The sequence below is a fragment of the Schistocerca piceifrons genome, chromosome 6 (assembly GCF_021461385.2).
Source record: "Schistocerca piceifrons isolate TAMUIC-IGC-003096 chromosome 6, iqSchPice1.1, whole genome shotgun sequence".
In the NCBI taxonomy this organism is placed as follows: domain Eukaryota; kingdom Metazoa; phylum Arthropoda; class Insecta; order Orthoptera; family Acrididae; genus Schistocerca; species Schistocerca piceifrons.
The window spans coordinates 362,447,014-362,470,433 of NC_060143.1; the positions used below are offsets into that span (position 1 = coordinate 362,447,014).

Genomic DNA, 23,420 nt, shown 5'->3' on the forward strand with positions numbered 1-23,420 from the left:
ATTCTTGTACTGTTCGTTCCCATACATCCAACTGCTCTTGTACTTCTTCCTCCTTACCCCCCCCCCCCCCCCCAATCATCAGATCATCTGCAAACACCACAGCTTTCATCTTCCTTTCACCAATTACTTGTGCTACTGTACTCATTATATCATCCAACGCTACAGTGAAGAGTAATAGTGAAAGTGCACTTCCCTGCTTCAAGCCATTCCTCTGTTCAGTCCAAGCTGATCTCTCTCCTACCACTTTCACACAGCTCACACTTGCATGGTACATTTCCCTTATCCTCCAAATAATCTGTTTTGCTACTCCTCTGTTCTCCAGGGCTTTCCACACTTTGCTTTGATGTACACTATCATACGTTTTTTCAATGTCCAGGAAGGTCATTAGTAGATCTATTCCACATTCATAGTGCTGTTCCTGCAGTTGTCTTAACAGCAAAAATTAGATCCACCATGGACCTCCCTCTTCTGAAGCCATGTTGCTCTTCTGTCATTCTTCCTTCTAATTTTGTCTGAATTCGTGCTTCCAAAATTTTCTCAAAAATCTTTGCACAATGACTCATCAGTGTTATCCCTCGATAGTTCCTGCACTCTTCTCTATTTCCCTTCTTAAAGATCAGGACAATTATTCTCTTCTTCTAGTCTTCTGGAGTCATCTTCTGCCTCCACACAATTTTCATTAGTCGATATAGCCATTGTATCCCCACCTCTCCTGCTGCTCTACACTTACAGGGTGTATACGACCCGGGACAACCAGGAGATCCGGGAAAAACCTGGGAATTTTTTCATCCGGGAGAAAACCGGAAAAACCCGGGATATTTTTAGAATTCCGGGAATTTTTCATTATTTGAGTTTTCAGTTAAATTTTTGTAATTTTGGCTGGTAAGAATCGATACTCTAACAAAGGATATTACTGTACCCCGCTACTGCAGAATAATACTTCAACAATAAAACATAAATGAGAGAAAAAAACGAAAATAACTTAAATTGCAAAGGAAATGTGTCATATACAACAACTACACACAGTGCACATGCAAGTGTCTGCCAACTGAAAATGTGTCAAAGGCTTTAGGAAGACTATGCAGTGCTTCATAACAACAAATTGCCTCCAATGAGCGTGAAGTCGCAACTGTTTACATTAGATTCGTTTTAGCATTTACGAGCAGGCTCATGCGCATGCGTAGTTGAGTCGCGTTTGAGTTGTAGATTCTCCCGCTTCTGGCTACAGGAATGTGGGTGTTGGCTGTGCAAGCAATTGCAGCAAGCAGCTAGATACTGTCGGGAAAAGGGGGTGCCAAATTCATATTCTTGAGGGAAAAAAACTTCTTTCACAAAGCGCTTAGCGTCCAGCGCACGTTTGTCTATCGATTATTCATATGATTTAGAAACGCTTCCCTGTTGGTTTTTGAACACATTTTAAGTTGATTTCTGAATGAATTATAAGTTGACTTTTGAATGCATGCATAGTGTACGTGATGTCTCTGTCAGGAGAATCCTCATCGCATCTAGAAATAAACTTTCCGCAGACAAAAGGGGGCGGGGCTATACGAGCTGAGGGAGTAAAGCCAAACGGATGAATGCCAATCGCTGTCTGATTATGTGGTTGATTGGGTTTGCGAACGATCAGCGTTGTTATAATTACTAGCAAAATCCATAGATTCAGACTACCAGAATGGAAATAAGCGACTATCAGTAATAACAGGTGTGAAAGATTAGGTATTATCTTCTCGGTGTATCCAAGAAAATGATATTTTGGCAGAAAATTTTTGGCCAGATTGCTACACTAGTAAGGATCAGTTGTACAGTCCCCGGCTAACAGACGCGTAAATTCTATTCTGGAAGTAATGCGGAAAACGTGTTGTTCGAACACGTAATAATGCCTAACCGGAAAATATTCGCGGGATAACTAAACATGTGATTTTGACAGGGTTAGTGAAGTTAATCGGCGAACAAATTTTGACAATGGCACCAATAGGTACAGAAATGGTGATGACAAGATTGTTAGAACGAGGAAGGAGAAGAAATGGGGACATCACACAAATTATGGAAAAATAAGACGATTCCAAATTTATATAAAAATTTCGTAATACTACTTTTCGATCTCATGCTTGAGAAGCTGGTGCGTATGAATGAAATGTGAAACTGTTTCTGAACATAAAGCTTTTTGTTTGTAGTAGGCCTAATAGGCTTTTGATATTGGCACTTCGTGGATTATATTCTGCCGTGTTATAAAAACAGTCTCGTTTATTTGGTGTGCCTTACAATATTGCTCCAATATCAGAAAGGCCTCTTTTGTTTTATCTACCAGACAGTGACAAAATAGACGTAATCAGATCGGGAAACCACACCAGTCTTGGGTACTATTTGTATTAACAGCTTTTTCAGTATTAGGTAACGACATTTCTATTTTTAATGTAGTGAATCGTTTGACGAGCTTTGATGAGGTAATAGATTCTTTCGCATAAAGGAAAGCATGCCATGTAAAGCTCTAGCATGATTAGAGAGAGAAAATGCTAGGAGCTAAGGTTTGAAGAAATGTGTAATTTCTTGCTTATCTCTCATCAGTATTGGTTTTATATAATCCTATATTTAATTTTATGTCACACAAAACACCAAGTTATTAACTAATAGACAATAAAGAGTTCAGATTTTCTGAAGAGTTCTTGTTTTCTCGATTACAAATAATCCCATTCGCTATTAATTGCGAGATTTTTTTTAAGAGGGGCAGGGTGACAAACCGGCCGATGGGAGCTGGAGAGGCACCCAAGGACATTTCAATTTCCACTCGCCTGTATCTAGTTTGGATGTGCGGTAGAGAAATGCTTTATGAAGAGACGTGGCACTGCACTTTGGCATACTTAAGACCAAATAATATGTCTTACATTTCCTCGAATACATATGTTTTATGTTTCAGACTTTTCAGAAAGATGTGCGCTACAAGATGAACATATTTTGAAAATTCGATTTTTTTAAATGTTGACTCGGTTCGAAAATGTAGATCCGGTTCGCAAAAGTAGATCCGGAGCTGACGCGCAGAGCAGTCTGAGTTATAGTGGATAGTCTCCACATGACCCGTGTTTACACTTAGTGATTTTGCTGTTTCCCCTTCATTTACTCTCACGTCAAATGAAAACAAAACGGATATCTGTGGCCGGGAGCTATCAAGTGAATTAAAACACATTCACATAATTACAGAAGGCTAAAATATGTCATTAGTTTCAGATTTTATTTTATTTCCACCTTTATGACAGTCAAGCATTAATCGCCTTGTGGAACAATGAAGTTATTTTTGTCTGTTTGCTAAAGAAATTTGACTTTTGCTAACTTTTTCCGCGGAGGCAGTCAATGTATTTGAAACGAAATGTTTAATTCCACAGTATTGGGTAGTTTCAAATGTTCGCTGCATTTCAAGTGCATGTTTTCATTTTCTAGTATGTATGGCACTGTGTCATAATAAAGGACCAAACATGATATAATACAGTACTGGTGCTCCAAGAAAATTTACATCCCGAAAACCACACTGAAAAGTTTAATATCAGGTCGAGGTCTACTTCATTGGGAATCCAGACATACAAATGTGCACTTTTAAGTATGCACTTTAAATATGCACATTTTAATATTGTTCATGAAATTCTGATGCTCTTGCAGTATTCTCTGATGTCTTGTTTCCTTTATGCCATAATCTATGATCTTTCAATGTTTTACACATACGTACATACGGGCTTCCTACGTCATGATAGCTACCCAAGCGCGGTGTCGCCTGTTATCTGTGCTTTCTGGCAACTGTTGAAACGAACCTATTTCTAACAGGTTGCGGGAAAATATTGCGACTAGTGGTTTGAAAAGCATTACTTTCAAAGTAAATATCCTTTTAGATAAGTTGAACTATGAACTTACTAAATCACAGAGCGTTTGACTCTCATTTAAAAATCAACTCTTTGATGACGCACCATTTAGAAGAATTTCGAACCCTGAAGATCAGGCATTTATGTCATTATTAAAAATTTTACTGGCACTTTTGTGTGATATATCTTAAAGCGTAACACGCGCAAAAAAGATCAACAGTATATGAGAAAGCTTAGCTTCTCTTGCAGCTTGAGAACAATATTACATGTGAAAACTTTACTTTTCTTGTAGCAACACTATGTATATTAATTTAAACTATTAACTTTCCCTGTTTGTGTGTTCGTACTACTTAACAGTGATGTTGCTATTGGCTGAGTACATCACGTGTCCTATGCTCTGAATATCCGCTGTCATTGGCTGGTGAGATCACGTGACATGAGCTACGAACGGTCTACAAAAGTGCATTGAAATCTCGATTTCAATAATTCGGAAACTAACATGCGGTGTTTGGAGGAATTCCAGTGTATACTTTCGTAATACGAAAATATGCAGCGTACATGTTGCTGCACATCAAAGATGTTTACAAAACGTGTCTTTTTCCCTGAGTTTCGTTTTCTAATGTGCTGGGAAATTGTACGCCCGTGTATAAAACCATAACCATTCAAAGGATTGATAAGGGAAAATATATTGTCCCCCAGGAGAAAGTGTATTTTTAACCGGGAAATCCGAGAAAAATCTGGGAATTTTTTTTCCTTGTCCACGTATACACCCTGACTTAGCTCATCCAGACCTGGCGAATTCCCTCCCTTCATCTTGCCCAATGTCTCTTCCACTTCCCCCCATGTAAGGTCTTTTTCTATTTGCTGTTCCTCCTCTTTTTTCTCCTCAGCTTGTTCCTCCTCATCCAGATATCCATTCAGGTTCAGGATTTCTTGAAAATACTCTTTCCACATATCTTGAGTTCTTCCATATTCTCTACCTCTTGTCCACTTTTGTTCACCATTCGAGCATAATCTGTCATACTGTTCTTCCTCTTACTTTTAATCATCCCATATAACGCCTTTTTTGAACCTTCACTATCCTCCTCCGTCATTCCGGTCCACTGTTCCATCCACTTTCTTCTTTCCTCCACCACCACTCTTTTTGCTTCTTTCTTTTTGCCTGATGCTCTTCTTTTGTTTCTACTGTTCTCTTCTGGAACCATACCCTAAAGGCTCTATTCTTGTTCTGTACTATATCCTTTGTTTTATCATTCCACCAGGTGTTTCTTTCTATCTTTTTGTTGCTTGTCCTCCCACATGTTGCTTCCACTGCACTTACTAATGTTCCCTTGAACCTACCCCATTCCTCTTCTACCATTTGTGGTTCATCCTTTGGGATGCTTTCCTTTACTAGTTGTAGGTACTGTAGCCTGCTTTCTTCCTCCTTCAACTTCCATACCCTTATACATCTTTCCTGGTTTTCTATCCATTTATTATCCTTAGTCCTTCTCAGGTTCATTACCAGCAAACGGTGGTCGCTATCCAAGGCCTCTTATGGTATTACCTTAACGTCAGTGATGTTCCTATTTATCTCACTATTGTACAGGAAGTAGTCAATTATTGACTTTCTCTTTAAGCCTTGACTGTACCAGGTAATCTTGTGGCTCTCTCTTTTCCTGAATCAAGAGTTCCCAAACAGCAAACCATTCCTTTGACAGAACTCCAACAGTCTTTTACCTTCCTCATTTTGGCAGCTCCAACCCTCTGGTCCAAGCACACTTTTGCTGCCTTGTCTTTCTCTTCCAATGTGTGTGTTTAAATCCCCCATTACTATCATATTGTTCCTTCCCATCTGCTTCTGAATTTCCTCTTCAAACTCTTGCTTCTCCTCAGAAGTGCAACCCACCTGCAGCACATACACTTGTATTACCTCTATGGTTGTCCCCTTGAGTGATATTTTGGTATTCATCATCCTATCACTTATTATCTTCACTTCCTCTTTTAGTCCACCCTTTACTACTATTCCAACTCCATTTCTCCTTCCCACCTCGTTTCCACTCCAGTGCAGTCAGTAGCCTTTCCTCAGTTCTCTCCTTCCTTTTCCTTTCCATCTCATTTCAGCTAACCCCAATAGGTCTAACTTCCTTCTTTCCATCATGTCTACCATCTCCTCTAGGCTTGCTGGGCTTATTGTCGCTTCAGCAGAGCCCTGTTAGCCATCACATTTCAGGGTTCTTGTAGGACCTTCACAGCTACCGTAGCAGTCCTGGGGCACACACAGTCCCCACTGTACCTCGCTCCTACAGGCAATCTCCTGCTTCATGCTGTTGCCCATCTCCCATGACGTGGACGAGGGGTTGGACTTGTGTACATATAAATGTCGTAATCCTGGTACAGAGCCCCCAGTTATCATGGACCCTCTCTAATACCCTGCAAAAGTTGTCTACATGAGGACACCATTACAATGATGCCATTTTTCAATGGGATAATGCTTGTCCACAAATGGTGCATATCTCTATGAGTTGTCTGCATGATATTGAGGTACTCCAATGGCCAACAAAATCACCAGGTCTGCCCCTTGTAGACCATCTGTGTGATGAGCTTGTATCTCAACTCTGTCTCATTGTCAATATAAAGGATATCAAGGACTAGTTATAACAGTTGTCGGTCATCTTAGCTCAGCAGACACCCAACAGCATTATGACACCCTTCATAATCAAATCATTTGTAATTTAATTTCATAATTGATTGTCAGTTAATTGAAGCAAAGTCAGTCATTGTGCCTAACAAAAGACTTTTTGAACTTAACCTAAATTGATGTTACATATATTCTTTTTTTATATAGATAATACATATTTATAATGACAGAATAACATTGCTCATTACTTGTTGATTCCATAGATACCACAGAGTCCTTCTGAAATTATGCTTTAGGATTCCTGTAAGAAATCCATATTTTGAACATTGAAACCAGTAAAATTGATCAGCCCATAATTTACTTCCATGAACTGAGGACCTATAACAACTGAAAGTCATAATATGATAAAAGGTTCCATGTGGAACATGCCCATTTGGCTGATTCCAAACTGTGTCCTACATTAAAGAAAGTTGTTATGATGCAATACTGAAATTCAGTTGAATGAAAAGTAATGTTCATGCAGCTACTGCTAGAGAACAAAATATGTTTTACACATGCAACTGTAACCCAATTTCATCAGGTGAATTGATCTTAATAAAATATTAATCATACTATTAAATTTTCTATACCTTTGGAAATATTACACTCTTGGAAAATCTAAGACCAGTTTTGGAATCAACACAAAAATTCGTTTGAGAGAAAAGATTTTACTTATCATTACAGAGTTGTTTGTTTTGCTAAAATGGCAGAACAAGTTGTGGAAGAAATAGTTGACTCAAATATGGTTGCTACCACATCAGTAAACAGTGCAACTAATTTAATACACAAAGGAAAAACTCTTTTATGTTAAAACTAATATTAGTTAAAATAGTGCTCATCATCAAGCAGTTTAATTCTACTGTGAAATACATATTTATGTTTAATTTTTCTAACCTCACATCCTTTAAACTAGAGGCATATCTACACTTATGCTCATAAATTAAGGATAATGCTGATACATGGTGAAACAACACTCTGGTGGGTGGTTTGTGGGTTTAAATCACCTCGGGGTATGACCATGCAGTGCATTTGACCTGCAGTTGTTGCACCGTGGTGCTGGCAGCAGTCCACTCCGAGCTAGGTAAGAGGATTGGTCATGATGTTGTTCTGGTGGGACTCTCCCTCTTGTGGCAGCCCCTCTTATTTCCTCCACTGTCCTACCTTCAACTGCAGAATAGAGTGCCAGTGGGGCAAGCTTCTGCACCTCCCACTGAGGAGCCCGTAGAATTTGAACCAATGCCCAGTCCTCGCCCCTGCACCTGTCAATAGACTAACTGTTGCTGCAGTCTCTGCAATCTGTTGCCCCTCTGGCAGAGCAACCTGCACCGGCACTGTCTCCTCTGGGCAGTGACCCACTGCCAGGGAATCTTGTGCCCTCTTCATTTCTGCGACAGAGGTCACAGCTAAACTGGATTATTTTCAGCCCTATGTGGCCTTTCAGGAGAGGGGTATTTAGTATACCTGCCATCAGACATCAAGTTGGATGCAGAGAAGTTGGCATGGGTATCAGAGCAGGATAGTACACAACAGTTTCACAGAGGGCACATGCATGGGCAGAGCCACTGATCCAGGTATTTATCTGCAAGTGGCAATAGGCCTCATTAGGCAGTTCTGACACTGAGTTCAACTACTGCAGACCTAGCTTTCACTTCATGCCACACTGTTTATGTGTACTCAGTTCTCAACCACTCGAACTTGTCACATGTGTTGTGTTTTCCTCTGTTGGCTAGACTAGTTGCAGTTGTATTGACACTAAAGAAACTGCCTACACCATGCTTGTTCATCCTGTGCTAGAGTATTGCTGTGGAGTATGGGGTCCATACCAGATATGATTGACAGACCACTTCCAAAAAGTTCAAAGAAGGGCAGCTCATTTTGTGTTATTGTGGAATAGGGGCAAGAGTAGACAGGTATGATACATGAGTTGAGGTGGCCGTCATTAAAACAAAGTGTTTTTCTTTGTGGCTACATCTTTTCACGAAATTTCAACCTCCAACTTCTTCCTCTATATGCAAAAATATTTTATTGACATTCATGTACATAGGAAAAGATGATCATGGTAATAAAATAAGAGAAATCAGATCTTACACATAAAAATTTAAGTGTTCGTTTTTGCTGTGCACAGACTGAGAGTGAAATGTTAGAGAAATTGAGTGAAAGTGGTTCAGTGAACCCTCTGCAAAGGCACTTAAGTGTGAATTTTAGAGTAGTCTTGTAGATGTAGACACTGTGGTTCATAATGTTGTCATGCCATTGAGATACTAAAGTACGAATACATAGTTCAGACTTATCATTGCACAAAAGAACACTGTTTACAAAATAAATGTTGTAATATGAATACATGGTTCTGACTTATCAATATTAACCCAACACAAGTGAACTATTGCACAAAACTCCTGGAATGAACTGTGGCCAGTTTAATTTCTCCACTAATCATTCATGAAATCCAGAGGATTGATTTATGGCATAATAGAATGAGGGCTCAGAATGTAATCATTTATTGACCTCAAGTTTAGAAAATGCCACACAGTGCATACATCAAAGCCATAGGGGAGCAATATCATACTGAAAAGTGAACTCGTACTGCCAAGTTCTATGTAAATTTGACTCGATATTGTAATCACTGAAATAACATTGCTTATCTCTCAACCCAGGAAGTTTAATTTCATTTCCTCCTCTCCTTCTGGATGTTTCACTTTTTTTTCTTTTCAGGCAGCTTATAATTCAAGGATGTCCTCACTGCTTGGCCATCAAACATTGTATCTAATCTAATGTAGTCAAAATTGACTCTCTTATACTATGGGGCAAACTTTTGTATCCTGTCACACAGAAGCCCGTCACCTTAAACTGGACCTAGTGTGTGTTGCCATATATACGTCTTCACAACTAAGAAAATGTTAATTAGAGAGAAATTTACTCCAGTGCAAGGAAGACAGAACAATAAGAATCAGATGGAAGGTAAAATCAAGAAGGATAGCCAGACTCCTCCCAGAACAATGGCTGCAATAAATGTTCCATGTACTAAGGTGTTATTGAATGAATGTTGTTGTCATCAGCACACCACATTCAGTGAGCATCCTGTATCACTTGCTCTGAAGAATCAATCTCAATTTCTGCAGTGCAGTGTTCACTGTTTCATGTCTTGACTGTAATCAATATGCAGCTTCCCATTTGTGTTCCAAACCATTTTTTGGGTCCACTTCCATAACAGCCATATACTTCAATGTGCTCTTGCATGGAAATACACTCTGTCACTGATGGATTGTTATCTGCTTCATGAGAGTATTTCACAGTCAGTGAGGATTCCAGCCAAGAAGTCGTCACAATTGTTTGGTACCACTGTATAAATGTCATACTTGTTCCTCTACATTTGATTTTGATTGTGATCCTCAAATTCTTTGGTGTTAGTGTATTCCTGTTAAAGTCATAGCTGCTTGCTGCACTCTTCATCATAGACGAAGAGGTGACCTATGGAAATTTGTCTATGCCACCAACAAGCTATCGGCTTGTTCATGATATCTGGCCTGTATACAAATGATTGTTAATTGAAATCAGAGCTAGATTTTTTCCTCACAAAATTTTATCACAGTCCTCACTGCACTTTTTGGCAGAATGGACTGTCATTTTCAGCCACTATAACAGTGGCAATGTAAAGACTTAAGATGTTTGTACACAATAACCAAAACCTGGATCTTTTGTTTATGCACTTTCTACATCTACATCTGTATCCGCAGATTACTATCTGATACATGGAACAGTGTACCTTAATGACTGCTGACATTTCCCTTTCCTGTTCCACTCACAAATGGTGCAAGGAATAAACACTTGGCTGTATGCTTCTGTACAATCCATGATTTCTTTTATTTTGTCTTTGTGGTCCTTACACAAAATTTATTTATTTATTTTTTTATTTATTTATTTATTGTTCCGTGGGACCACATTTAGGAGAAGTTTCCATGGTCATGGAACGAGTCAATACATGAAATTATAACACGATATTAGAAACAGATAAAATGAAATATAAGAAACATATTCAGGCGACAAGTCGTTAGTTTAAATAAAGAAAATCAAGAATGTAACACTGGAATTTGCTTAATTTTTTAGCTCTTCCAGGAGCTCCTCGACAGAATAGAAGGAATGAGCCATGAGGAAACTCTTCAGTTTAGACTTAAAAGTGTTTGGGCTACTGCTAAGATTTTTGAGTTCTTGTGGTAGCTTATTGAAAATGGATGCAGCAGAATACTGCACTCCTTTCTGCACAAGAGTCAAGGAAGTGCATTCCACATGCAGATTTGATTTCTGCCTAGTATTAACTGAGTGAAAGCTGCTAACTCTTGGGAATAAGCTAATATTGCTAACCACAAACGACATTAAAGAAAATACATACTGTGAGGGCAATGTCAAAATTCCCAGACTATGGCTTCACTACCGAGTACTTTAATCTGTCAGGAAACCGACCACTCCTAAAGGAAAAGTTAGAGATATGGCTAAGTACTGAGCTAACATACGTGGAACAATACTTCAGTATTCTGCTAGATACCCCGTCATATCCATGAGAGTTCTTGGTCTTTAGTGATTTAATTATTAACTCAATCTCCCTCTTGTCAGTATCATGGAGGAACATTTCAGGTAACAGTCTCGGAACACTTTTTTCTAAGAGCGCTATATGATTCCCTGTTGGGACTAGGTTTCTATTTAGTTCACCTGCTATATTCAGAAAGTGATTATTAAGTACTGTACATATATGCGACTTATCAGTAACACGGACATCCCCACTACGCACTGATTCTATATTCTCGACCTGTCTCTGCAGACCAGCTACTTCCTTTACGACTGACCATATGGTTTTAATTTTATCCTGAGACTTAGCTATTCTATCTGCATACCACATACTTTTTGCCTTCCTAATAACTTTTTTAAGCACCTTACAATACTGTTTGTAATGGGCTGCTGCATTTAGATTTTGACTGTTTCTAACGTTTTGATATAATTGCCACTTTGTTCTACAAGATATTCTTATCCCTTTAGTCAGCCACCCAGGCTGCCTGTTTGTGCTAGTACCCTGTTTTGAACGTTCTAACGGAAAGCAACTTTCAAAGAGCACGAGAAAAGTCTTGAGGAAAGCATTATATTTATCGTCTACTGTATCAGCACTATAAACATCTTGCCACTCTTGTTCCTTGATAAGGTTTACAAAAGTCTGTACAGCAACTGGATCAGCTTTCCTAAAAAGTTGGTAACTATATTTAACATGTGTTGCAGCACAAAAATCTTTTAGACTTAAAATTTGTGCATCATGATCTGAAAGGCCATTCACCTTTTTGCTAACAGAATGCGCTTCTAATAATGACGAATGAACAAAAATATTGTCTATGGTTGTTCTACTGTTCCCTTGCACTCTCGTTGGAAAGAATACGGTTTGCATAAGATTATATGAATTAAGGAGGTCTACCAGCATCCTTTTCCTTGCACAATCACTTATACAATTAATATTGAAGTCACCACATATAACTAACTTTTTGTATTTCCTATAAAGTGAACCAAGAACCTCCTCTAGCTTTAGCAAAAATGTTGTGAAATCGGAGTCTGGGGATCTATAAACAACAACAGTAAGAAGTTTAGCTCCACTAAATTTAACCACACCTGCACAACATTCAAACACCTTTTCAGTGCAGCACTTTGAAACATCAATTGACTCAAATGGGATACCGTTTTTCACATACATGGCTACTCCCCCACACCGCAAAGAGCTCCTAGAAAAGCTGCCAGCCAACCTGTATCCTGGTAAAGGAAGCCTCTGAATTATCTCCTTATTTAAGAAGTGTTCAGATATACCAATAATTTCAGAGTCAACATCTATAAGCAGTTCACTAACTTTATCTCTAATACCTTGTATATTTTGATGAAATATACTAATTTCCTCATTAATCGGATACCCAAGCTTTGTAGAAAGTGGTTTCTTTGTTAGAGAGACTTCCCTTAAGCAGGAATACCTATCAGCTGACTTCAATCTAAAAAAGGTACAGCTCTAACACCCACAACTACCGAAATTTTCCCATGAGTGATCCCACCACCCCCACCTATGCTGTCACCTATAAGTTTTGCCAACCTCCCCTTCCCATACCTGTTGAGGTGCAGGCCATGTCTAGTGAAACCCGTCCTACTGATAGACTTCACCGACACCACTGAAATGTGGCTCATGCCTTCTGTCATCAGCGCACCCCCAAGTCTCATGTTATTACGCCTGACGGCTGTATTAAGATGAGGCCGATCGTGACACTGAAACAGTTCCACGAAATGCACATTCGTGTTGCCAGTCTGAGTGGCTATCTTTACCAGGTCACCATCTATGTCATACTCCCCATCCCTATCAATACTATTACCAGCCCCACCCACAATCACTACCTGATCCTCTTTAGTAAAATCCCTACATAACCCCCCTATGTTAAAAGTCACCTGAGCCAATCCTGCATTAGGCTTCACAATGCTGGTGACCTGGTACTCACTCCCCAAAACTTCCTGCAACTGCTGGCCTACACCTCTACCATGAGAACTACCTAACAGCAGAACCTTCTTCTTTCTCTTAGACTTTGCAACTGTCCTAGCCACCGTAACTGCTGAGGTCTGCTGCATACTTCCTACATCTTCAGCTACTAGAGATTCCTCTCCACTAGACTCTGACTGTTGGTCATATCTATTACAAACACCAATAGTAAAACTATCTGAAAATCTCCTTCTCCTAGCAGATCTCTTGCCAACAGCCAGCTTCCATTCCCCAACCCCCTTCTCCCTCCTCATTTATGTTAGTGGTCTTAGGAATGTGATGCAGTCTTTCACAAATTTTAGTTCCCAAATTTTTCCAGTAGTGTTTCCTGTAATAGAGAATACCTTTTGCCTCAGGTATTCCCATTTGTGTTCATGTAGCTTCTCCATAATACTGGTAACAAACCTAGAGCAAGCCTCTGAATTCCTTCAGTATCTGCCTTTAATCTGATAAAGTGAGAATCCCAAACACTCGAGCAATACTCAAGAATGGTTTGCACAAGTGTACAGTATGTGCTCTTTCTCTCTCTTATAGATGAGCTAGGCTTTCACAGAATTCTCCCAGTAAATCAAAGTCAACCATTCGCCCTTCCTACAACTGACCTTCATATTCAGTCCATTTTCATCACCTTGTGACGTTAACCCTAGATGTTCGATCAACATTACTGCATCAAACAGCACACCACTAATACTGTATTTGAATGATATAGTATTGTTTTCCTCCTCATCTGCCTCAGTCTATATTTTTCCTCATTTAGAGCAAACTGTCATTCATCACACCAAATAAAAATTCTGTTTGGGTTGTCCTGTTCCTCCTCTAATCACTTAAAGATAACACTGCACATACATTACTGCATAACCAGCAAAAAGTCATAGATTGCTGCTCTTCCTATCTCTCAGATCATGTATGTATATAGAGAACAAGAGTGGTTCCCTTCATCCTCCTCTGGGGCACTCATGACAGCACCTTTGTACCCACCATCCAGGACAGCATACATTGTTCTACTACTTAAAAATTCTTCCAGTCACTCACATATCTGAGAATATAATCTGTAAGCTCTGATATATGTTAACAGCCTGCAGTGTGACACATGTCAGACACTTTCTGGAAATCTAAGAATATGGAATCTGCCTATTACCCTTCATCCATGGTTCACAGAATAACTGCAAGAAAAGAAGAAGCTGAGTTTTTCAGGAGCAGTTCTTTCTAGATATATGTTGATTTGTGGCTATATGCTTTTCTGTCTTGAGGAAATTCATTATATATGCCAAGAAATTCTTGCAGCAAACCAGTGTTTGATGTTAAGGGTATTGGTCAGTAATATTATGGGTCTATTCTTTTACTTTTCTTATATGTGGAAGTCAGCTGCACTTTTTCCACTCAGTTGAGACTTCCAACTGGTGAGAGATTCTCAAGAACTGCAGGCTAAGTACGGGGCCAATAGAGAAGAGTACTCGCTGTAAAACCATATTGTGGTCTCATCTGGACCTGGTGAGGATACCTATTTTTGTGTCTGCCATATGGGAACTTGTGTAGTGTTTAAATGATGGTATGTCTGTATGATCCTCCTTTGTGAATGATTTTATAAGAGGAATTTGTCTTTCATAATGAATAGTCTGTGATATTTTGTCAGCCTGGGAAACCAGCTTTCTGGATAACCATCCTTTTCATTCATATTTATAATTTTATCATTTTGAAAATATTATGCAATCTTATGTTTTCTTAGTGTATTTCTAACTTGTAGAATTTTGGGTGTTTGCCTGTGTCACATTGTAAGTCCTCCATGATATTTTGATGCACAGGCTCACTGCCGTCATCAGGTGGTTCCTCATGATTACTGCTTGGCTCAGATTGGTGTCCTATATATGTTGGCCATTCCCCCTCTGTCACTCCACTCCTTCACTATCTATGCAGCTGCTGCAGTGGGCGGTGGCATTGATGGTAATGCCCAGCTGCAAACTGCAGTAGTCAGGCTCTGTGCCATTTCCATCGAGTGTGGACTGCACAATATGACAATGCTGTGTTTTTTTATTGGTTCAATGAAGGGTTACTTAACTGATGCAGTTGTAGTAACTATTCTTATTAATTAGACAGTACTGGACTCTAAATTCAGTGCCCTCTTTAATCATACCTTCCCAGAAGGATGGAAATTATTATGAACAGACAGACATCATCACCATGGGTATCGTCTGTCACTGATTGTGGCAGATTTGTTCATCAAAAAGTTTGAGGAAAAGGCCCTAGAACAAAGCAACTAACACCAACCTGTTTCTGCCATTAAGTTGGTGACATGTTTGTCATTTGGTAGCGTAGATGGGACAGCTTGGTTGATTTGCTCAATCAGCTCAGCTCACTTCTCCTCAACATAAAGTTTTCCACGGAGGTGCAACAGAATGGCATCCTCCCATTTCTTGACGTACAGGTGAATTGGAAACCAGCGGGAAAGCTGGGACACAGTTTGTACAGAAATCTTACACACAAAGATCTGTATCTACATGTCTTCAGTAGTCACCACAACTTCCAGCTTGAAGACATTTATGCACACTTGTTCAAAAGGCCTGATCCTTCAATGGCCAAGACAGCCTTCCAACTGAGCTGAAGCACCTGGAGGCAACATTCCAAAGGAATGGGTACAACAGCCAGCAGATAAGGCATGTGTTCAGACGGGTTGTACCTAGTCTACAGCAGTAAGAAAGAGTGAGCACAAATCTGTAACACACATCCTATTTGTCCAGATAAGTTAGCAGACCCTTGGAATGACATAATCTCAAATGTTATTTCACTCACTTTGAAAGACCTGGACACTACTAGGTTCACTAAAGTATCGTGTACACCTTTGCAAACCATGGGTCCACTAAATCTCCTGCCAAAGCAGCAAGACTTCCATTTGGGAAACTGTATGCATGAAAGAAAAGAGGTTCTGCGAACATAGATGTCATGCTGAATTATGCCAGACTACCAAATCAGCCATGGCTGACTGTAGTTGAAAACTGGACATACTAGAGATTGCAACAAAACCAAGGTACTTAGACTGTCTTCTTTTGGGATTGCATTATTAAAGAGATCATTGAAACTAGGTTTCAAGATGATTTAATTGACAAACATAGTGATCTACAACTGAGTTAGGCATTGAACCTTGCACGAGCCAAGAAAAAGCAAAGAGTTCACCTGCAGTGTGGTCTATGTTTGATAGTAATAGTGAGGAGATGAAAACAGTAGTTTGCAGCCAAGCAGGACCAATCCTACTCCTGTCACCGCACCCTGTGGTGACTGCATAAATAGTAAAAAGATTGAAGTGATAGTAAGAGTAATGACCGAAGTATATAGAATGCCGATCCAAGAGAGCAGCAATCATCAGAAAACATGTAGTGGGTTTGTGTTTGTGTGTGTGTGTGTGTGTGTGTGTGTGTGTGTGTGTGTGTGTGTGTGTGACAGAGAGAGAGAGGGAGTTTGTGTTTGAATTCATAATATATTTGCATCTTTCTTATAAAATTGTATGACTTATAACAATAATTTGTTTGATAACAAAACCTGGTTTTCAGCTCTCAAGATCATGATCATATGTTTTGAGAGTGAGTTAGTGACAGATTGGATAAGAATAGCGCGTACTATCAGGGAGATTGGACAGAACAATGAAGGAGGGCTAATATTTTGGAACTTCCTTGATTTTGTTGTTACCCAGAGAACACCATTATTCATCCTCCTGCTGCCATTCTTGCATCAAAAGGTTAGTTTCATTGCTATAATTTTCCTCATATTTTACTGCAGAAATATCAAATGTTATCATATCATTTATAGTAATCATCCTGTTTCTATACAGTTATGCATAAAATTAAACTGAACAAAAAAATTTCACATTGCTTGTTACCATTTAAATAAAACAACATGCAAGAATCATAAAAGTAAGGTTGCAGTTGGTTGAGTCTTCAATGTTTTGTGTATTGAAATTCAGTGGTTTGTTATTCCTTAAGATAAGTAATACTGATTACTTACTTAGCATTTGTCAATGCTTATTAAAGAACGTGTAATGTTAGCTAAAGCTATGATGAATTTTGGTTAATCCCCATCACTGCTTCTTATTATTCCACATGAATTATTGAAAATCAGTTCATAACACAATTAAGAACCCGCTTGTAGTAGTGATACTATGCTGTCTGTTGTACTTGTATAACCTAAAATATTTTAGTGGTTCAGTGCTGTGAATTTGCATAACAAGCAGCAAATAGTCTTTGTGTTGACTAGTTGTCAAGATAATTCTGTCTTCAAATATTATATGTGGCACCAAAGTTTTATATAGGACTACTCTTCATAATACTGCTACGAAATTGTGGAGAAATTGGTGAAGCTACTGTGACTACCCCCCATGAACCATGGACCTTGCCGTTGGTGGGGATACTTGCGTGCCTCAGCAATACAGATGGCCGTACCGTAGGTGCAACCACAATGGAGGGGTATCCGTTGAGAGGCCAGACAAACGTGTGGTTCCTGAAGAGGGGCAGCAGCCTTTTCAGTAGCTGCAGGGGCAACAGTCTGGATGATTGACTGATCTGGCCTTGTAACACTAACCAAAACGGTCTTGCTGTGCTGGTACTGCGAACGGCTGAAAGCAAGGGGAAACTACAGCTGTAATTTTTCCTGAGGGCATGCAGCTTTACTGTATGGTTAAATGATGATGGCATCTTCTTGGGTAAAATATTACGGAGGTAAAATAGTCCCCCATTCGGATCTCCGGGCGGGGACTACTCATGAGGACGTCGTTATCAGGAGAGAGAAAACTGGCATTCTATGGATCAGAGCATGGAATGTCAGATGCCTTAATTGGGCAGGTAGGTTAGAAAATTTAAAAAGGGAAATGGATAGGTTAAAGTTAGATATGGTGAGAATTAGTGAAGTTCAGTGGCCGGAGGAACAAGAATTTCGGTCAGGTGGATACAGGGTTATAAATACAAAATCCAACAGGGGTAATGCAGGAGTAGGTTTAATAATGAATAAAAAAAATAGGAGTGCGGGTAAGCTACTACAAACAGCATAGTGAAAGCATTATTGTGGCCAAGATAGACACGAAGCCCATGCCTACTACAGTAGTAGAAGTTTATATGCCAGCTATCTCTGCAGATGATGAAGAAGTTGATGAAATGTATGATGAGATAACAGAAATTATTCAGGTAGTTAAGGGAGATGAAAATTTAATAGTCATGTGTGACTGGAATTCGAGAGTAGGAAAAGGGAGAGAAGGAAATATAGTAGGTGAATATGGATTGGAGGTAAAAAATGAATGAGGAAGCTGTCTGGTAGAATTTTGCATGGAGCATAACTTAATCATAGTTAAAACTTGGTTCAAGAATCATAAAAGAAGGTTGTATACATGGAAGAATCCTGGAGATACTAGACTGTATGAGATAGATTATATAATGGTAAGACAGAGATTTAGGAACCAGGTTTTAAATTGTAAGACATTTCCAGAGGCAGATGTGGACTTTGACCACAATCTATTGGTTATGAACTATAGATTAAAACTGAATAAACTGCAAAAAGGTGGGAATTTAAGGAGATGGGACCTGGATAAACTTAAAGAACCAGAGGTTGTACAGAGTTTCAGAGAGAGCATAAGGGAACAATTGACAGGAATGGGGGAAAGAAATACAGTAGAAGAAGAATGGCTAGCTCTCAGGGATGAAGTAGTGAAGACAGCAGAGGATCAAATAGGTAAAAAGACGAGGGCTAGTAGAAATCCTTGGGTAACAGAAGAAATATTGAATTTAATTGATCAAAGGAGAAAATATAAAAATGCAGTAAATGAAGCAGGCAAAAAGGAATACAAATGGCTCAAAAATGAGATCGACAGGAACTGCAAAATGGCTAAGCAGGGATGGCTAGAGGACAAATGTAAGGACGTAGAGGCTTATCTCACTAGGGGTAAGATAGATACTGCCTACAGGAAAATTAAAGAGACTTTTGGAGAAAAGAAAACCACTTGTATGAATATCAAGAGCTGAGATGGGAGCCCAGTTCTAAGCAAAGAAGGGAAAGCAGAAAGGTGGAAGGAGTATATAGAGGGTCTATACAGGGGCGATGTACTTGAGGACAATATTATGGAAATGGAAGAGGAGGCAGATGAAGATGAAATGGGAGATACGATACTGTGTGAAGAGTTTGACAGAGCACCGAAAGACCCGAGTCGAAACAAGGCCTGGGAGTAGACAACATTCCATTAGAACTACTGACGGCCTTGGGAGAGCCAGTCCTGACAAAACTCTACCATCTGGTGAGCAAGATGTATGAGACAGGCGAAATACTCTCAGACTTCAAGAAGAATACAATAATTCCAATCCCAAAGAAAGCAGGTGTTGACAGATGTGAGAATTACCAAACTATCAGTTTAATAAGTCACAGCTGCAAAATACTAACATGAGTTCTTTACAGACGAATGGAAAAACTGGTAGCAGTCAACCTCGGGGAAGATCAGTTCGGATTCCGTAGAAATATTGGAACACGTGAGGCAATACTGATCCTACGACTTATCTTAGAAGAAAGATTAAGGAAAGGCAAACCTACATTTCTAGCATTTGTAGACTTAGAGAAAGCTTTTGACAATGTTGACTGGAATACTCTCTTTCAAATTCTAAGGGTGGCAGAAGTAAAATACAGGGAGTGAAAGGGTATTTACAATTTGTACAGAAACCAGATGGCAGTCATAAGAGTCAAGGGGCATGAAAAGGGAGCAGTGGTTGGGAAGGGAGTGAGACAGGGTTGTAGCCTCTCCCCGATGTAATTCAATCTGTATATTGAGCAAGCAGTAAAGGAAACAAAAGAAAAATTTGGAGTAGGTATTAAAATCCATGGATAAGAAATAAAAACTTTTATGTTCACTGATGACATTGTAATTCTGTAGGGACAGCAAAGGACCTGGAAGAGCAGTTGAACGGAATGGATAGTGTCTTGAAAAGGGCATATAAAATTATCATCAACAAAAGCAAAACGAGGATAATGGAATGTAGTTGAATTAAGTCAGGTGATGCTGAGGGAATTAGATTAGGTAATGAGACACATAAAAGTAGTAAAGGAGTTTTGCTATTTGGGGAGCAAAATAACTGATGATGATCGAAGTAGAGAGGATATAAAATGTAGACTGGCAATGGCAAGGAAAGCGTTTCTGAAGAAGGGAAATTTGTTAACATCGTGTATAGATTTCATTGTCAGGAAGTCGTTTCTGAAAGTATTTGTATGGAGTGTAGCCATGTGGGCAATAAATAGTTTGAACAAGAAGAGAATAGAAGCTTTCGAAATGTGGTGCTACAGAAGAATGCTGAAGATTAGATGGGTAGATCACATAACTAATGAGGAGTTATTGAACAGAATTGTGGAGAAGAGGAGTTTGTGGCACAACTTGACAAGAAGGAGGGACCGGTTGGCAGGACATGTTCTGAGGCATCCAGGGATCACAAATTTAGCATTGGAGGGCAGCATGGAGGATAAAAATTGTAGAGGTAGACCAAGAGATGAATACACTAAGCAGATTCAGAAGGATGTAGGTTGCAGTAAGTACTGGGAGATGAAGACGCTTGCACAGGATAGAGTAGCATGGAGAGCCGCATCAAACCAGTCTCAGGACTGAAGACCACAACAACAACAACTGCGACTAAGGATTCTTCCAATTCTCAGTAGACATTGAAGTTGTATATCAGCATCAATAATGTGCAAATAAATATGAGATAAAAATATATGTATTGAATCAATGAGACAGTGTTCTCAAAATATATTCTCTAAGCATTTTTATTTTTCTAAAGTATACTGTATACAGTAAGTATGGCATATGCTACATGCATGAAAGCGTGACAGATACTAAATTATTTTTTTTCTTTTAGATGATGTATTGCCTATAGGACTTTATTTCATGATCTTTTGCCAATGATCATTTAGTGATTTTTCTGATATTTCAAGTGCACATGTGGCAAGAATTTTCCAAGATTCACACCCTGTTACTGGTAGGTGAATCTTGGACAATGTTAGTCACTCATTCTGCTGACTTTTGACTGAAGATCTCAAGACAAGCATCAACAAGCAACATGCCAAGAAGTGGACATGAAAGAGTCAATAGTTTTATACTCATTAAAAGTACTACTCATTCTGCATATGATTGTTAAAAATATTTATTCTGACTGTAGTTTCAACAATTTGTCATTATCTAGTGTAATAGGATATTCAAGCCCATTCTGAAACATTAAGTCATGACATACTGGAAAATAGTTCTCAGCAGTCTGAATACTAATATGTATTATCCATGCTTTCGCACACATGTGAGCACAAACCATGTGGCAGGCACAATAACAACAATCAGCTCACATAAAAAATATATATATATAATCTCCAGTATGCCCCAGAGTGAATCATTTGTACAGCTAACGTGGACTTCTATACATTAAATCTTGAATTCTTTATGTTGGATACATGACCTATTAAAGTAGGAGAGTTCAAAATTTATAATATAATATTCTTGTAGAACTATTAATCAGTTCCAAGAATATATCTGTGTTAATAAAATCTTCTTGGTTTTCAAGCAGAACATTTTGGCTTGAAAACCAAGAATATTTTTTTCAGGCATGCCACCATGACAGACTCCAAGTACAATATACTAACATAACTACTTGGTTGATATATTAGGATAATGCAAACAGATGGATCAATATCCCTGCAATAGACCTAGATGCAAGACCTTCCCCATACATCCTCCCACCACCGCCTGCTCTAGTCTGGTCACAGACATCATCGCAACAAAGGCAGGCTTACCAGTGAAACCAATCATGTGATCTACAAGCTAAGCTGCAACCACTGTGCTGCATTCTATGTGAGCTTGACAACAAACTAGCTGTCTGTCTGCATGAATGGCCACCAACAAACTGTGGCCAAGAAACAACAGGACTACACTGTTGCCGAGCATGCCACCCAACGTGATGTACTTCATTTCAGTGACTGCTTCTCAGTCTGTACTGTTTGGATCCTTCCCACCAACACCAGCTTTTCTGAATTGTGCAGGTGGGAACTCTCCCTGCAGTATATCCTACGTTCCTGTAATCCTTCTGACCTCCACCTTTGTTAGTCATTTTCAGTGCCCATCTAGACCCTTCCCTGTTCCCATTCCAGCACTATGCAGTCCTCTATTCCACCAACACACTCAGTCTTTTTACTTCTCTGCTTTTCTAGTACCCCTCTCCCTTGCCCTTCATATAACCTCAAGATTGCACCTAGCTGCCTTACCCTCCCTTCACCTCGTTCTTGCACGATTCACCAGCAGCACTTACCATCTCCCACCCTTAATGCTAGCCCTCCTGCTCCCCACCCCAGCCTCTTCCTTACCCTCACCCTGTTGCCTCTCCCACCATTGGCTGCTGTTTGTAGTCTGCCATCAGCTGCTCGTGACTGTGGTCATGTGTGTGTGAGTAGCATTTGCATATGTGTGTGTGTGTGTGTGTGTGTGTGTGTGTGTGTGTGTGTGTGTGTGTCTGTGTGTGTGTGTGTGTGTGGTCTATTTTTAACAAAGGCCTCATTTGCTGAAAGCTTATATTGTGGCAGTTGTTCTGTTGTACCCATCTGTGACTCAGCATCTCTGCTACATGGTGAGTAGCAACTGTCCTTTTCATAAAATTGTTACATTCCACCCCGAATTTTCCATTGTTTGATTTTGCGAACAGATTCATCTTAGTGAAGTGACAGCTGAGAATAGAATCTGCTATTTTAAGATCTTATAATGTGCTGTGCTTGACTGCCAAAAATTCATGTGGAGTATATGTAATAATTGAGAGGAGGGACCACTACTTGAGGTGATGAGTGGCAGATAGTTTCATAAAAGGCAGTAGTAACTGTTATGCCTTCTCCAGAATAGAATAGAAACAAAGAGCGCACATCTGTACTTCTGAAGAAAATGCAGCCTTAGAAGTGGATCCCAAGTTAGGCAAGCATAGGGAATGAAATTAGCTGTGTCTTTAAGAAGAACATTTCCTGCATTTGCCTTCAGTGAGTTAGGAAAACATAAAATTAGATTTTAGCGAAAATAGTATGTCCATATCACCGTATTGTACCCAGGTGTATCAGATGATGGAATTTTGCTGAAAATGGTTACAGAAATAAAGGTTTCATCAAATAGCATCTTTTGTGGAAAATATGTCATTTTTAAAATAACCCAACAGGATTAAGAATCTTTATACAAAACATATTATTACAAAGGTGAACATAAAAAAATTCCCCCAAATATTTTGTAACAAAGGTGAACCAATTCAAATTATCTTTGGAAAATAGTTGCAGATAATGGCTTAGAAAAGTTTTCTGAAGAAGGAAGGAAATGCAAGTTGGGAAAAGCCTAAGGTATCATAAAGAA

General features: G+C 39.3%; 1 protein-coding gene across 1 annotated transcript in view; it reads left to right on the plus strand.

Moving 5' to 3' along the window:
- Positions 1 to 23,420, plus strand: part of LOC124803322 (protein unc-80 homolog) — a 995,149-nt gene that overhangs the window by 883,859 nt on the left and 87,870 nt on the right. The window contains exon 57 of the mRNA XM_047264506.1: positions 16,591 to 16,775. Within this exon, the coding sequence (XP_047120462.1) occupies positions 16,591 to 16,775 (185 nt within the window). The remainder of the gene's footprint in view (positions 1 to 16,590; positions 16,776 to 23,420) is intronic.